At 47.4% G+C, this 16,761-nt stretch overlaps 2 protein-coding genes across 3 annotated transcripts; both read left to right on the forward strand.

Annotated features, from left to right (window-relative positions):
• Nucleotides 1–4,673: 4,673 nt before the first annotated feature.
• On the forward strand, nucleotides 4,674–10,311 carry il11a (interleukin 11a). Its single transcript, XM_003966248.3, has 5 exons — nucleotides 4,674–5,157; nucleotides 5,802–5,959; nucleotides 8,291–8,386; nucleotides 8,486–8,647; nucleotides 8,741–10,311. Exons 1-5 carry the CDS (start codon nucleotides 5,151–5,153, stop codon nucleotides 8,921–8,923), a joined length of 606 nt encoding a protein of 201 aa, XP_003966297.1. The 5' UTR covers nucleotides 4,674–5,150; the 3' UTR covers nucleotides 8,924–10,311.
• A 354-nt stretch (nucleotides 10,312–10,665) lies between these two features.
• Nucleotides 10,666–16,742, forward strand: znf628 (zinc finger protein 628). Of its 2 annotated transcripts, none has more exons than XM_029839086.1 (8): nucleotides 10,666–11,780; nucleotides 11,876–11,948; nucleotides 12,046–12,978; nucleotides 13,047–13,271; nucleotides 13,349–13,682; nucleotides 13,788–13,942; nucleotides 14,063–14,305; nucleotides 14,406–16,742. In XM_029839086.1, the coding sequence occupies exons 1-8, from the start codon at nucleotides 11,392–11,394 to the stop codon at nucleotides 16,410–16,412; spliced, it is 4,359 nt and encodes a 1,452-aa protein (XP_029694946.1). In that variant the 5' UTR covers nucleotides 10,666–11,391; the 3' UTR covers nucleotides 16,413–16,742. The 2 variants fall into 2 exon arrangements, with proteins under 2 accessions (XP_029694946.1, XP_011604159.2); XM_011605857.2 differs by having other exon boundaries at nucleotides 13,101–13,271.
• The last annotated feature ends 19 nt before the right edge of the window (nucleotides 16,743–16,761 follow it).

Genomic DNA, 16,761 nt, shown 5'->3' on the forward strand with positions numbered 1-16,761 from the left:
TATTAACACCAGTCTGAGATCGAGGAAGCATGCAGCAGAGATGGAAAGTGTGTTTGCACAGTAAAAAGTTCCTTTTGCGTGGGCTGCTCGCTTCCCTTCCCGCTGCCCCCCCCCCCCCCCCCCCAACACACACACACACACACACACACCGCTGCCTCCGAACTATTACTTCAACTAGTTCATTCAGAGATTTCCTCGACTGGCAGACACAAAACTCTTTGGACGCTGCCGGCGGGGGAACGTGAGCAGGTGAGTGACGCGGAGTCGAGGGAGGGCCGGGGTCAAATACGCGTGCGCCCTCGCACGCATGCACTCACACACATGCACTGTGTTTTGTCACATACCATAGAGTTTGGCCTCCAAACAAAATACGCCTCATAAAATGGTGTTTAATGGAGAGTTGATTCAAACCTCTCGCTCCTGCCAGAGAGACGTCTCCCTTTCATCCCCGCTGCCTGCTCTCTGCACCGCTCCGAGAGCCGAGCCAGAGGAGGAAACCTGCAAAAATGATGCCCTTTAATGCGCACCATTAATGGTCTAATAAAAAAAGTTAAAGCAACAGATGCGCAACAGCCATAACGGCCTCGAGTGGGCAGATCACATGAAGAAGGAAGGGAGCAATTGACGCGCATAATTGGTAACTTGAATCCACGGCTCGGCAGTGGAGCAGGGATGGACGAGGGCTTGAGGAGAGGGTCCCTGTCATGTACCCGCTTGAAAGAAGACAGCGGCATGGAGACCAGGACAGGCTGAGACGTCACTTTATGACCCAATGACTGCCGTCCCCTCCTGTGTGTCTGTTTCTCTCTCCAGTGCCCCCTGACCCATTAACACACTCGCTTGGTCTCTTGACGTAAGTTGAAATAAGGAAGGGATGTGGCGGAGGGAGGGGGAGATGGTGGCCATGCCAGGTTAGGATGGTGGTGGCGGGTAGGGGGGTTGCCATGACATTATAAGACCCTATATAAGAGTAACGTAGTTATTGATAATGGTACATTAAACTGCCACTTTGTTTTTACAGCCATATCTATGGTTGACCAAGAGAATAATTGATATAAGAGCAGCATTGTACCATGAGGGTTGCATGGCAACGGCGTGCAAATTGTACACACAAAAAAAATCAAAACTCTGATGCAAAAAAAATGTCTGTTAAGCTTTCACACAGTAGTCGTGGGAGTAAACAAACACATATTTCTCCCCCTGAAAATACAGCAGAGGAAGTAAAAAGTGGCAGGAGAAAAAAAGCCACCTTTGGTTCCGAACAAGGACCCTCATTGTGTACCGGTACTTGAGGAGATGTACTTAGTTACATTCCACTAGTGCCAGCTCGTATACAGGATACACAGCCAGAATCGCACCGTTGGCAGGGAGCTGGAGAAAATGAATGAGGGACAGAATGACGGAGTAGAGAGGAAGAGGAAAGGAGGTGGAGGAGGTCACGGGGAAACTTGAAAGTGTTCTGTTATAGAAGTGTAAATATTAACAGTAATAGGTCGGACCTTTGGTGTTTTCGCTTTGAACCAAATCGTCGCGTGTGTTTGCTCAGGCCCTGCTAGAATTCCCTGGAGGAAATGAGGGAGCGACATAAAAATGATGATTTTATTAATGCTCCTTCTGCCATAATCTGCTTCTTTCTTTAGAAAAAAACCCAAAACAATTATAGATGCGTCACGGCTGACATTTGCGGTGTTGCTACGACACTCGGTGCTGCGACATGCGGCTCAACGCTAAAACTTACAATATTGCTTTATAATCCACCTGGATGTGGAAATGAAGCTCTGACAGCAAACATTTATGGGAAACCCCGCATTGACAGAAGAACAGAAGATACCGATTTGGTATTTGGTCTCATAATCAGACTACATCCATAATGGCTCTAAAGCAAACACTGGGGGGGAAAAAATCCCCGGCATAAAAACTCTTGTCTTGCACAAGGTCTTCCGTCTTAGATAAATATCCCACGAAACATATACAACCAATACTTCTTCCGAACTTCCTTTCAGAGTTTTTTCTCAACGTCGGGCAAACGGCGAATGAATCACCATCTGTGTGAATTAACAACCTGGCAAACAGCGAGCAGCGAGTGTAAAGCGCTTGGATGATTTGAAGGCTGCGTGCAGAGGAAAGCCAGTGTAGGGCATGACAAAATGGACCGAAGCCTGTGTGAGTAAAGCTCGTCTGGCGGCGATGCCTGGCGGGCCCTGTCACAGGTTCCCCTTCCTCTCTCATGTCTTTGAGGTCGTAGTCTGAGTGTCTCACTCTGTTTCTCCTCTTATGGTGGTTTACACAGATTGGTGATGTAATGGGTAGCATATGAAGGCCACACACAAACACACACACGTGCGCGGGGCCACATGCACAAACACTGATGCACATGCACGATATACAGACACCGCACTCACGCTGCCACATACCCATAATTACACTCATATACTGTACGCACACCCATTTACACAAACTCTGGATTCCCCCTTTCGCTAACAGGCATATGCCAGTGTGTGCTCGCTCTCTCTCTCACACACACACACACACACACACACACAGTCTAAACATGTCAGTCAGCTTGGCACCGTGCGTTCGTCATGGAGCGAGCGACAGCGCTGGTGTCTCAGGCCCGGAAGAGCGTGCACCTCAGAACCACCCAGGAGACCCCCATCGGGAGAGGCGGCTACGTGAGGGGATGAGGGAGAGTGACTAACTTCACTTTTTCTTTTCTTCTTTCCCCAGCTGTGCCTTCAAACGCTCCTTTGATGTGGGAAATTAAAAAAGAGCAAGTGTGTCAATATCTCCCCGCGTCCCACCGCACTCATCTATTTCCTCCCCTCGTCTCCCCCTCCTTCGCCTGCTTTTCTTCTCCACTGTTGACCCGAGAAAAGAGCGTTTGACCTTTTTTCCTCCACCACAACAACTCCGCCACCCACTCGCTGCCACCGGGAGCTCAGTAGTTTGGAGGGTGTTTGTTTGTCTGCGCTCCACCGCTGGACTGGCAACTGTGCGTGTGCAGGCGACGTGCATCATTGTGCCACACGGGACCTGCCACTAATTATTGTGACCACACCATGAGTGTGCGTCTGTGAATGAGGGTCTCTCCTAATCTCACAACCAGACTCACGAGCACTTTGTTCCTTTACTCGCTCCGCCTGTTCTGCCTTTGTTTATTTGTTTGTAGCCAGTTTTCCACCCGCACACAGCAAAATGTTATTTCACCAAATTTGAACCAAACCGAACGATGAATTCACACATATGGCTGTATGAACATTGCGGGTCGGGGGGGCCAGAGTGTGAGGGACCCTGCGAGAGTTTCTCTCCGTGACCTGTGGATGTGGAGAGCGCTACATCCCGCTGTGTTGCCCCACGCGGGCCTGGTGTTTCTGCACCTTCTGACCCTCCCCGATGATATTAAATATACCCGCATGTATACCAGCCTGATGCATCAACTCTCCCTCCCTCCGTGACTGGAAACTAATTTTTTGCCCTTTGCAACTGAAGGCCACGCTTTGCTGCACCTGACAGAGTATTTCCAAGACTGCCCAGCTCTACAAGCGTGTGTGTGTGTGTGTGTGTGTGTGTGTGTGTAACAGGGAGCCAGAGGGGCCAAATGATACACTTATGTCCCAATTCTGAGTGCTGGTGCATGGAGCCGGCTGTGTTTTTGGTCTGTTAAGCCAGTGTTCGTTTGTGTGTTGTGTGTTTTTATATGTGTGTGCAACTCTCGTGATTGGTGTGTGGCTGCGTAAGGTGTATGTGTATGTGTGTGTGTGTGTGTGTGTGTGCTCACAGTTTCTATGCAACACTTTCAGAGGCCCCTTCTGGTCTGGACAACACCTCTCCCCTGCTCCTATCCGTCTCTCACTCCTCACTCTTTCCTTCACCCTGGAGAGAGGGAGTGAAAAAAAAGAGAAGAAGTGGGTGGGGGGGCAGTGGAAATAACAGACTGCTGTCAGGAGGGGCTCCGGGAGAGAGAGAGAGGGAGGGAGGGAGCAAGGGGTGAGAAAAGGAGGGAGAGAATTATGGGGGGGGGGGGGAGAAAAAGTGTTTGCTGTGCATCTTATATAGAATACAGGGATTGTGACATACGTTGTCCATAAGGGCAACAAAAAATAAAATAAACAAGCGCAATAACAGAGACAATCCGAGTGATTTGGAGTTTTTTCCCTGCACTGAATGGAGAACATGACACCAGCCGGCAGGAGAAGAAGAAAGAGCAGGTAAAGGCTCCAAAAGCAGCCTGGTTACACGAGATGCGCTGATAGGCGTGAAAACAATGGGCTTTTTAAACGTCTGCAGTGATAGAGAGCAGCGAGAGGGAAGAGATGAGCAGATGGGCAGATAATAATCATAAAAAAAAAGAAGCAGAGAGGCAGATCGGCGCAGGTAGAACGAGATGCGACGGAGGAAGCGCCGGAGATAGCGACAGGCGGGACGGGAGAAAGTGATTAGAGGAAAGTTAAAAAAAAAAAACAAAAAAAAACAAACAACGGAACATTTTTTTAAAGTTTCGCAAAAGCAGCGGAGAGGGGAGGAGGAAAGAGGGAGGAAGAGGAGAGAGAGAGAGAGAGAGAGAGAGAGAGAGAGCGCCTGTGTATGTGTTTTTATGAATGAAGTGAGTCACTGCCGATGTGTCATAGGCCCGAGGTCTTTATAAAGGAAGTTTTAAACAAGCCTAAACACTTCACTGCGCGCAAAAATTGGACTTACCACACTCGCATCTCTCTCTCAGCATTTCTGTTGCCTCCCTCCCTCTCTCTCGCTCGCTCTCTCTCTCGCTGTGTGTGTGTGAGTGTGTGTGTCTCTCGCTCTCTCTCCAAACTGTCTAAGTGTCTCCAGCACTCCATAAATTCTACAAGGGCTCATCTTAAACTTTAGCAAAGGCAGAAAGTTGTGAAGCCATCTGACTTTTGCCTGCCTCTTCCCAACTCTTTTTTTGGGGGGGGTTGTTTGCTGGCCGTGCGCCTCAGCCATCACTCCTGCCGCGCGCTCATTCATTCTCTCGCGTCCTGACAACTTTCCTCTCCGCGGCAGCGAAGACCAGCAGCCGAAGCACATGACAGTTTCCGGAGTTCCACATATTTCATAGGTTTTTTTTTTTCCTCCTACTTGTCCTCCCATTTATCTGCGTTTCTTTGCTGGTTCATTGGATCCGAATCAATATGAAATGTAAGTGTTTGCTCAAGTGTCATTCATTGTTTCTTACACATTTAGTTTTTTTTAGGTTTAAAACTACCCGGTGCGGGTTTATATGACTGTAAACGGCTGTTTCATGCTCCACTTGCGGGTGAAATGGATCGAGCTGTGATGGTCTGACAGCGGCTGGGCACCGCTGTATCCTCCGGTGGTCCCTGAACTTGAACAGGGGACCCAGATGCTCCAGCGGTGTTATTCTAGCTGCGATTCCTGTGGTTCACCTGTAATCACCGGGCATTCGGCGCGTCAACAGCACCCTGGCTCTCTTTTAATACTTCGCCTATTTGTATTTAAACTTGAAAGGAAAATACTGAATTCGATTTCTGCTGACTTGGCGGCTCAATGTCAGGTAAAGATGTACAGGTGTGACGCTAGTGAAGGTGGTCGGTGTCAGAACTCGATTTCGTGTAATGATTTGCATCCAGTCTGTGAAAACATGACTCTCATGACATGTCACTGAAGCTCTCCAGGATCTCGCTGCCAAGTCTGAATCTATTGTTTATATTATGGTGCAATATCTTCCCCCGGAGCTGACAGCCGGGGTCTGAGGTCATTATCATCGTGGCAAGATGACAGCGCCTCTCTCCACTAATTGCTTCCGTTTTCTCCTCCCGCAGTGCTCCTCGACTCCTCCTCGTCGCTCCTCTTCTCGCTGCTATTGGCCCAGCTGCCCGTGTTCGTGTCTGCCTCCCCAGTACCGCACCGGAGGCCCAGTGACATGGACCGTCTGTCCAATCAGACCAAGCACCTGATGAAACTCACCCAGGAACTGCTGGTGAGTGCCAGGATATTGATTTTTGGAGGCAAAAAAGGTGTCGGTTGATGCGTTGGTGGACAATTAATGAGTCTCTCCTCCTTGATCCTGGTTGTCTTTGCGCGGAAAGGTCGTGCACTTCTGCTGGGTTTTCTTAGGATTTAGTTCCCGTAAACTGCTTTAATTGATTATTGACTGGCAGGAGCCCATCTACGTGATTACATCAGGGCAGCAAAAGTCCCAGGGGAGATTTGACTGAGTGATCTCACTTTTAATCTACTCTCGACTGGGCACGGAAGGGATATCTGACTCAGCAACCTCCTGGTCAGTCACCTGGTCACCTGACTGGTGGCGGGTGCTGGGAGGCCAGTGGCCAGACTGGTGACTGGACTCCAGTCTAGCAAATGTGCGTTGAAATTAACCACAAATGTTGGTGACATGGACTCTAAAGGGGGTAAACTCACAGATCAAACAGCGCAGTAAAAATAAGAAGCTACTTTCAAAACATCTGTGAAATGACCACAAATGATAATACGCCATGGTTTACATAGAAACAGAAGCTGTAATGTGGTCGCGGAGGGAGTGGGGAGTCTGCACTATACTGCAGAAGCAAAGAGAACATTTGCAAAGTGCTGAAATCTCGCATCAACGATGCGTTTCAACAGGTGAAAAGAAAGCAGGATCGTATCTGCAGTTCTGGCGAAACGCGTCTGATCAAGATTCCGTTTTTGCATTATGCAAAACTTTGGACTCTTTTGTTCAGAGGGTGGTATTAAAAATAGACACATACTCTCTCTAGTCTTGCCGAGGCCAGTGTTCAAAAAGACTATTTACAATGGATATTTGCAATTTATTTATTTTTACAGAGCCCAGTGTCACTAAGTAACAGAGAATGTTGCCGAAGATAAACACGATGCGCGGAAAGTCCCTGCAAAAAAGCAATCAAACTGATGCTTTAAAGAGAGAAATAAAAATAGGTCTATTTAGATTTTCCAGTGCAACTGTGTATATGTGTGTCTGAGCGAGCGTGCCTGCATCCATGCAGCGTGTGTGCATGCGTTTGTGTGTAGGCATTTTTGTGGTTGTGTCTGCATTGAGGATTCTGTAAATAGTCATGCTTGTGTAAGTGTGGTGTTAGTGTTTTGCTTTCGGTCGCCACAGCAAAGTGACCTGATAAAAATCCAAAAAAAAAAAAAGTTTTTATCACATTCCAACATTTGCATTCAGGAAGACAAAAGCTGGATGTTAAGTTCTGTCAGGTGAGGTCATGATCCACGAGAGAGAGAGAACAAGAAGAGGAGGATAAAAGAGAGAATTAAAGGCTGAGAAAGATGGAGTGGAAACCACAAGAGATGAAGAGATCACAGCGCCAAATAGATGACAAGCCACTGGGGTGTGTGTGTGTGTGTGTGTGTGTGTGTGTGTGTGTGTGGGTGTGTGTGGGTGTGTGTGTGTGTGTGTGTGTGTGTGTGAGTGTGTGTGTGCGCACCTGGTACGAAACACAGTGAGGAAGATGAAAGAGGGGAAAGAGAGAGAGGAGAAGGGAAGCAGGGGATGGAAGGGGGCAAATGCTAAAGAGACAAAACATTGGTGAGCTGTTGTGAAAGGCGGATGCAGAGACATGCGAGGCATTGTGGCACACTCATCAGCACCAACGTCAACACAAACAACTAGAGGCAAACAGAACAGTGGAGAAACTGGTGCAAAACATGTTAAGGAAATATTAGGTAGATCCACTCACTACCTGTTTACGCAAATATTTCTCAGCAGTCATTATCCTAATTGTTGTTATGTTCCCCTGGTGGGAGATGACGCACATCCACCTTTATTCCGATTTTTTTAGTGTGCTGTGCACCTCTTCTCCTCAGCTAATGCTGTTATAAGGTAGAGCGTCATTAACCTGCAGTCAGGTTGTTTACTCCCTCTAGTGGCCACTATGAGCGGTGCAGGTAGGCACCGTTTACAACCTACCGGTAGCACTGCGTCATTCCATATCTTTTTATAGCGGTGACCCTGGAGTTTCCCTTCATCCTACTGTTGCCTGTCCCACTTGGAGCTTTCTTAGTCACTGCATATGTCGTTATCGTCGCTCCCTGTAGAAAACATCCTGTGGCTTTTGGTCGTTTACTCGGATTGTTGACATTTTGGGGTGGCTGAATGTTGGTGAACTCACACTGACCCAATCGACCGCACTCGCCTTAGTGCTACTGTTTCTAAGTACAGAAACCCGTTATCCATCCGTGATTCTGGACTAAGACTTTCCTCGTGTTGACATAACTAGCTGGGATGCGTAAAATATGAGTAAAAGCAAAATTACTAAGTTTCTTCTGTGTATCTCCATTTCTCTTTCAGAGGGAGCACTCCTTTGACTCAGATGTGGAGCCCCACAGGTTCACATCTCTGCCAGAAATGAGCAATCGGTCGGCCCATAGTCTCAATAATCTTGAGGTAATGCTCTGATAATGTAACCAAATGTGTGATCCACAGAGGTGGGACACTTTCTTAACATGTGACCATGCTAATCCTCTGTTTCTGTCTTCCTTCCAGCTGAAGCCCACTCTCTCCCAGCTGCATGCTGACCTGAAGCTGTATGAGCACCACTTTGAGTGGCTGAACAGGGTTTCCAAGAAGCACCACCACCCCGCGTTGCCCAAACTGGTGGAGATGATCAAGGAAATGAAATCTCTCATCACCCTACTGCACTGTCAGGTAAAGAGCTCTCAGCTGCTTTCAGAGTTTTATTTTCATCCACTGCAGTCGTAAGAAAACAGCTGATATGTTTGCCTGCCTCAACCCCTACAGATGTTGAGAGTTGAAGCACCACGGTTGACTCCGGCGACCCCCTCCCTGCCACCACACCTCCCTTATCAGTTCGACGTCCTGCAGTCCAGCCATGAGCTCCTTCAACACTTCAAGCTCTTCTGTGACTGGGCGTACAGAGCCTTTCTCAGCCTCAAGCCCAAGGTCAATGCCGCGGTGCAATGATAATCCAAGCATCATTTTTCTGCTGCTCGGCTGCGCAGTCAGACACTGAAGAGAAAGCGACACGCATATGTGGAGTTCCACCTCTTGCCAAAAGGGAATTAGGACCACCACAGTGTGCGACTGCAGTCACCATCATCCCTTAATAGATCTTAAATATCAACTGATGTCTTGAACAGTGTGTCTTTCCACCAGTCAACCAGGATGCATAACAACGCCGAAATTCCAGTTTTATGCAAACTGCCATTTGACCTACAGGTTCCACACTCTCCTCAATAGGCCTTGTTCATGACCATGTTATTTATGTATTTATTTATTTATTGTTAGTAATTTATTTAATGTTATTTATTTGACGTTCTAATGTGTCACTCTTATCTTTATTTCTGTATTAACACGAATTTATTTGCCCATGCACCTGTAATCTTTTTTTGTGTGTCTCATTAATCCTCAAGAAAAACATAGCAGCACTTTTATACCATAGCAGCTCCGGAAACAGCTTTCCTTTAAAACTACGTTAATCTTCTTTACTTCCATTAATTTTTTTTAGCGAAGGATTCTTCCAGTAGATGTAGCGCACATTTCAGTCAACCAAAATTTCTCATACCTGTCACTCATTGTGCCTTTAAAAGAAATAGATTTCATGATGTTAACATTATCTCTATGTATGGTAAATACTCTTAACATATCAAATGACTTATGAATTTAATCAGATTTACCTAAAATCGCCACGAGAGGTGATTTAGTTTTCTTTTTGCACCACAATCAGAGTTACTATTTTCAATGCCTGATTCTCCTGCTTTGCATGGCGAGGCATATTTGATGTTGTGGTCAACTCATATGAATGTGCCCTGATACTGAGCACTGATGGACCTGATTAGATACTTTGCACAACCTTGTTAGGATTAGCCTCTTGGCTGAGTGAGAGGGCTGATTTTGAACTTGCTCTGGGGTAGAAAATTTTGTTATGTTTAGGTAAATTCCCAAAGCATTAAAATACTATGTATTGTGACATTATGTTCTGTACAGGTGTACATAAATGTACAAGAATGTAAATTTTTGTATGCAGTTATGTGTATTATGCTGTTTTCTACAATATAATGCAGAATACTTTATCAATTTTATCACAATATTTTTGCTTAATATTATTCCTTATTCTTATTGTTACAGTATTTACTATTTATTTAAGTAACTTGGTGGAACTATTTATTGTATGCTGCAGAGGAGCTAGTCTCCCTTCATTTTGTACTTTTATACAATTTTTAATTCTTATTTACTATTATTATGCCATCATGTTTAAATTATTGTTGCGACATCAAGATGCCTCTTCCACACACTGATTGGCCTTAATGTGAAATTTGTACCTTGGTGAAATAAATTCTAAAGAATGTGCACTTTGAATGTCACCGTGTCTTTAATAACCCACGTAATTAATACAGTAAACGAGAAGAGGTGGGCGTACAAGAGACGCACAATACTACGTTACCCAGAAGTCCGTGCGCCAAGCTCGGGCTATGAGAAAGGAATAAATTATTAATAATAAAATTAAGAATGAATTATTGTAAAAAAACAAAAACTCAGTCTTTAGACAAACGACTAATAAACAATTTCCCAGAGAAAATACAATTTTAAAACAATTTTTTTTGGCTAAGATAAATAAAATGTCCAACTGTCTGTTGAAGGTTCCAGCCAATGGTAGAAGCGCTTCTATTGTAACAAACAGCCAATCGCCGTCGTTGTTCTTAGGAGGCGGCATCGGGTGGAGAACTGCTGTTAGTTTGTGCTATGTTTATTGTTAAGGTTGTGTGGATTTGCACTGCTGTGGCCAGTTCCTTTTCATAATACCAGAATTAGACTTTTAAGTTGACTTAGCCTTGCTCGGTGAGTACTGCTACAGCCTGAATGAATGCGCATGCTAATCGAGCTGGAATCGAGTCAATTTTGCGTTGACCGAGGCTACATTAGCTCTCAATGAAGGCCAGTAGCTGCTTTTGTTAACACACTAAGACCAGGAGTTTTCTCTCTGTGTTGGTTTGCACAGCTGACCAACTTATATCTGTGCAATTTCTGAAGTAGCTTAATGTGCTACTTGGCCGTAGTCTCTGTTTGTGTATGTGTAAAAAGCACTGCACTGCGGGGACGGACAGTAATAGACTGACAGCCAAAGGAAAGACAGCAGGGAGTGGGAATAGATTCCTAACTGGAGGGAGGGGGGAGGTGGAGTTTAAAGGGATATTCCTACTAATTTTCAGCATTGTATTTATTTTATTTCCATTTTACATCAGAGTTGGCCTAAACCGACTGCTTAGGAGTGACAAATTCTCTGGCTGCAAGGGAAGGAATCTGTAAAAACACAGACAAAATGTAAACAGAGGAAGAATGAAAGAAGGAAAAATGTTCAGCAGACTAGTTCTTCAAGACTAATTCACGCCTCTTTCAAGAAATCCCATCACCCGCTGTTAGCTTGCTCGGTGATGGCTAACTCGGTGGCTCTAGTGGTCCAAACAGAACTCCTGCCACCTCAGCCTACAGCTTCTCTATCTCCATTCCAATCCCTGCTCGGTTCCGGGGAGGATGGAGAGGATGACAGGGACAGAGGGGAGCTGGAGAATGGAAACAAGGCAGAAATCGAGAGTGCCGAAGAGGTGGTCCTCGACATGGTCTCGTCATCCGTGTCGGGCCAAGTGCAGCGACCTCCGGAACAGTCGGACCACCCCTTCCAGTGTATGGACTGTGGGAAGTGCTTCAGGTGGTCATCCAGGCTGACCCACCACCAGAGGAGCCACAACAACGAGAGACCGTACCGTTGCAACCTCTGCCCGAAGGCCTTTAAGGGCTCGTCTGCTCTGCTCTATCACCAGCGGTACATGTGTCAAACCTTTTATTCTTAACACTTATTAAACAGCGGAGGGTACTCAACTAATTTGTGTCTCCTCAATGGTTACTTTTCTCTCCCAGGTCCCACTCTGGGGAGAAGCCCTACAAATGCAAGGACTGCGGAAAAGCTTTCAAACGCTCCTCTCTGCTTCAGGTAATTTTAAAAAGTACAAAATTAAAGCTTGCAAAAAAAAAAAAGGGGGGGGGGGGGGTACATACAAAATTAACTTCTGTGTTTGTTTAAAATCCAGGTTCATCAGAGCGTCCACACTGGAGTGCGTACCTTCCTGTGCCCATATTGCTCTCTGACCTTTAAATGGAGTTCTCATTACCAGTATCACCTGCGTCAGCATACTGGAGAATGTCCGTACCCCTGTGACACCTGCCCGAAGGCGTTCAAGAACTCCAGCAGCCTCCGACGACATAAGAATGTCCACCTTGGTCTCAAGCCTTACACCTGCACAGTGTGTAAAAAGGCATTCACTCAGTCTACCAATCTAAGGCAGCACATGAGGATCCATACAGGCGAGAGGCCCTACATCTGCGGCGAATGTGGAAAAACCTTCACTCATTCCTCAAACCTGGCCCTCCACAAGAACTCGCACTCCAACATCAATGCAGTAAAAGAAGGAAAGAGGGAAGTGGGGGCAAGCAAAGGAAATGGTGTCGTGGAAGTTGTGGTGGAGGGCGAAGAAGTGACTTCATCCATGTTAACAGACATGGTGAGGTTTGTGAGCCAAGAAGGAGCAGATGGGGTTGGAGTGGGGATGGAGGAGGTGTTTCTGTCAACTGCTCCATCCAGTCAGACCCAGAGCCTCCTCCCGCAGCTCACCCTGACTTCCTCTGGGGGCGACGTCTGTGCATCGAGAGCGATTGGGACCGAAGTTCACCTCAGCACAGATACTGGGGCTAGCATGCTGCTCTACAGCTGTGGCAGCTGCAGCGACACCTTTGACACGCGAACAGAGCTGGAGGATCACCAGTCCATCCACATGGCTCCACAGGAACATGGGGCCAGCGTCGGGTCAGGGCCTGGGGCGGCAATAGAGGTCGGAGACGGGCTGGTAGGAGCTGGCCACCTACTGGCTGATTTTGAGGAGGTGGTGGAGACGACGACAGTGGCTGAAAATGGACAGACGGCGGAGATGCTTCTGGGTCTAACCGGAGCGGACGGCAGCAACTCGGTAAGTGACCAGAACACTACAACACAAACGAAATTAGTTAATTATATGCAGTGTTTCCACTCTTGCAGGTCAAATCATGCGTCCAAACTCCGACATGCATCACTTCTTTGTTTTGTCCTCAGACGGTGGCTACGACGCAGGCCCAGTTCGACCTGTTGCACACCTTCACTGAGGTAACCCAGAGCTCCGAGCCGGTTCCTTCAGAGGCCCGAACCACATGGACCGCACTGTCATGTAGCTACTGCAACAAGACATTCAAGACCAGTGGAGGCCTCAACCGACATGTCTCACTGGTGAGACTGCGCAGGTTAATGCAGTTCACTGCAGTCGACCGTGAAATTTATATGCTCTCCTTGTTTTGCTTTTCCAGATGCACTCGCTTTCATCTCAGGCGCGTTCCCAGTTCAGCTGCTCTGCCTGCGATCGCTCCTTCCCCCTTTTGTCCTCGCTCCTGACCCACCAACACTCCCACACCCCTGAGCAACGTCTCTTGGCCGAGGCAGAGGCCGAGATCGTGTGTCCCCCTTCCCTGTCGCTGTCTCTCCCGCTTCCCTCCTCTCCCAGCCAAGATGACAAGCAGCCGGAAGGCCAGAGAGAGATCCATGTTGACATCATAGCTGTCGGCGAGGAGCAGGAGGAACAGCCATCCAAACCCATCAAAACCCCAAAAAAGACTGGTGCCACAAAGAACGCTCCCCCTGGAGGTAAAAAAAATATTAATAATTGCAATATCCTAACTGAAAAGCAACCAGAGAAAATATTGTGGGGGAATAAGGAACATTATGATGTTTATATGTACTTTCATCCAGAGAGGCCATATCGCTGTTCAGAGTGTGGAAAAGCCTTCAAAGGCTCATCGGGGCTGAAGTACCACATGAGAGATCACACTGGGGAAAGGCCTTACCGCTGCACAGAATGTGGAAAGAGCTTCAAGAGGTCTTCGCTCCTTTCAATCCATCAGAGGGTATGGCTTCCAGTATACTAGCAATGTTTAAGTTCAACTGGAATATAGGTTGATAAAAGTTTTAGCCTAAAAGAAGCATAATCCCATAAAGCATTTTCCTTGTGTGTTTGTCTCACCCAGGTTCACACCGGCGTAAGGGCATTCCAGTGTCCCCACTGCCCTCTGACTTTCAAGTGGAGCTCTCACTTCCAGTACCATTTACGCCAGCACACAGGCGAGAGGCCGTACGTGTGTAAGGAGTGCGGCAAGTCTTTCAAAAACACCAGCTGCTTGCGTAGGCACAGTCAGATGCACTCTGGTCTGAGGCCTCACGTCTGTTCCATCTGCTCAAAGTCCTTCTCGCAGACGTCCAACCTCAAACAGGTCAGTAAAGCTTCCGCTGGGAATCTCTATACCTGTTGTTTTGTTTGTTTGTTTGGGTGATTGCACTGAATATGTTCTTGTTTTGTCTTGTCTTGAGCAGCATGAGCGCACCCATTCTGGAGAAAGACCCTTTCAGTGCACGCACTGCACCAAGTGCTTCACGCACTCGTCCAACCTCCAGCTTCACCTCCGCACGCACTCCACAAGAAAAGACTTCAAATGTCCGTACTGCTCTAAGGAGTTTGTCATGCACTCCTACTTGCAGAGGCACATCCGCACCCATGGCAGCGGTGTTTCCCTGCCTTGCTCTGGTGGCGAAGGTAAAGACGGAGTGGTCGTCAAAGCCAACGTCGGGGGAGTAACAACCACTACGACCCTGCTCAACCCCATCACGCTTGAAACGAATGAAAACAATGGCAGCCTCATTGTATCCCAGCCAGCACTTAATATTCCCCCCAACACCTCCCAGAACTATTTTATGATTCAGACAGCCAGCGGCCTGCAGCTCATTCCTCTGTCATCCCCTGTGCCAGCACCCCCGCCTCCTCCGCCACCACCAGCCCAGCCCCAAAATTATTTCCTCCTCCAGTGTCCCTCCAACAACGGCAGCCAGTCCAGCCTGATCCTCGTCCCAACAGCAAACAATCCCCCAGCAGCTCAGGAGCCCCAGACCCTCCCCATGCTTCAGTCCTTTCAGTCGGTGCCGTCCGCCCTGAACCAAGCACCACAGACTCAGATCTCCCAGTTTTCCACATTAGCACAACAGCAGCAGACCAGGATCATAATCACTGGCAATAATAATAACCACATTAACAGTTCTGTTGCCATGTCAACGCAGACTCTTTCAGCCAACTCTCTGCTCACTAAACCCATATTGGGGAGAACAATAAGGACGGGGGGTAGACGTGGGCGCAAACCCAAATCCGCGCTTCAGAAATCTCAGTCCTCAGGCTCTCAGAATACAGGTGGAGTTCCAGCAGTACCCAACAGTCATGTGACCTGTGTAGCTGGGGCTAGTCCTGTTGCTAACACCACCTCTGGGTCATCGACCTCGTCTAATCCCATGATGTCACTCTGTCCCCTGTCAACATCTTGCAAAACTGTCTCAATTCATTCAACTTCCTCCACTGTAGCCCCCTTAGTGGGCACATCTGGACCCCCGTCAAGCACTACAATGGTTCCACCAGCCACTACTATAACCACTGCACAGGTTTCTCCTCCTGTGTCTCATACGCCTGGAAATAATTCACAAACCACATCGGGGGAAATTAGGACAGAGGAGACCATGGCAGAGAAACAGTTTGTGTTGTGTTTTGATAATGAAGCGGAATCGAAGGAAGACATGGGGGGGTCTTACGTGTTGCAGTTTGAAGACGGTGGTGCGGGGGGGACAGTGGATGGAGGAGTGGTTGCAGAGGGAAATTCACTTGTGTTGCAAATCAAGACAAATGGACAATCAGATGGGGGGAAGGAGGGGGATAAGGGAGCTATGATGTCTCTTTTGCAGGACTGGGGTGAGGAAAAGCAGGGTGGGAGGCAGACGGGGGAGGAGAGCAGCCAGGGTGAGTCCTACGTTCTGCATTTTCACACTGAGGCAGAGAGCAGTGCAACCAGTGGCACCTTTAGCCGCGGGCAGGAGACCAGCCTGCAGCTTACCTGCACACGCAACGCGAGTAGTTTGGTGCCGCTTGATGGTCAAGAGGTGGTGTTTGAACTGGGGGGTGGAACCAAGATGGAGCAGGCACCAGAAGAGGGGATGCAGATGATCGCCCTGATAGGGGATGAAGGCGGAATGGCGGGAGAAATGGCTCATTGCAGCTCTGCAACTGGTGGGGTTGCAGAGGATGGAGGAGCCATGGAAGGTATATTTCAACTCGAGAGTGGGGAGGGAATCGTCATCATTGAGGTCAGCACCAGTGGTTTAAGAGACGGTGGGATGGAGAGAGGAGAGGGCAGGGAAATCTGCCAAACTACTGAAACGGTAGAGGCAAAGGAAACATCGACAAAGGAAGACGATCCTGCAGATAATGCACAAATACAGACATCAGCTGAAGATTCAATGAGAAATGGACTTTTACATGAGAAAAAAATGCATTTCTCTGACTAATACCAGTCGGTGTGTGTGGTGAAAGAAGATAAGTGAATAGTTCGGGTTCCTATTTTTGGACTCTTAATACTAGCACTTTAGTCAGTTTGAGTTCCATTGGAACTAAGGTGGATCACATGGTTAGATGAGGACTGTCATGTCTTCTCAAGGTGCCACATATACGTTGAAATATGCTAATTACTAACTAAATATTGATAAATATGTTTGTTAAAATGATGCTGCCATAGCAGTTTGTTTAAGTACTTTATGTGGATATACGCTGTACATGAACTTTCTTCACAATGTTAATAGCGAATAGAACCAAATAATTAATAAATATGTTATTAACTTTGGTCTTATGTGGTGTTCT

This window comes from Takifugu rubripes, chromosome 7 (genome assembly GCF_901000725.2).
Source record: "Takifugu rubripes chromosome 7, fTakRub1.2, whole genome shotgun sequence".
NCBI lineage: Eukaryota > Metazoa > Chordata > Actinopteri > Tetraodontiformes > Tetraodontidae > Takifugu > Takifugu rubripes.

Coding starts and splice junctions, on each gene's coding strand:
- il11a (XM_003966248.3), top strand. Junction 5,960..8,290: donor AACTCACCCAGGAACTGCTG/GTGAGTGCCAGG, acceptor TTTCTCTTTCAG/AGGGAGCACTCCTTTGACTC. Junction 8,387..8,485: donor ATAGTCTCAATAATCTTGAG/GTAATGCTCTGA, acceptor TCTTCCTTCCAG/CTGAAGCCCACTCTCTCCCA.
- znf628 (XM_029839086.1), top strand. CDS start 11,392: ATGGCTAACTCGGTGGCTCTAGTGGTCCAAACAGAACTCCTGCCACCT. Junction 12,979..13,046: donor GAGCGGACGGCAGCAACTCG/GTAAGTGACCAG, acceptor CCACTCTTGCAG/GTCAAATCATGCGTCCAAAC. Junction 14,306..14,405: donor AGACGTCCAACCTCAAACAG/GTCAGTAAAGCT, acceptor TGTCTTGAGCAG/CATGAGCGCACCCATTCTGG.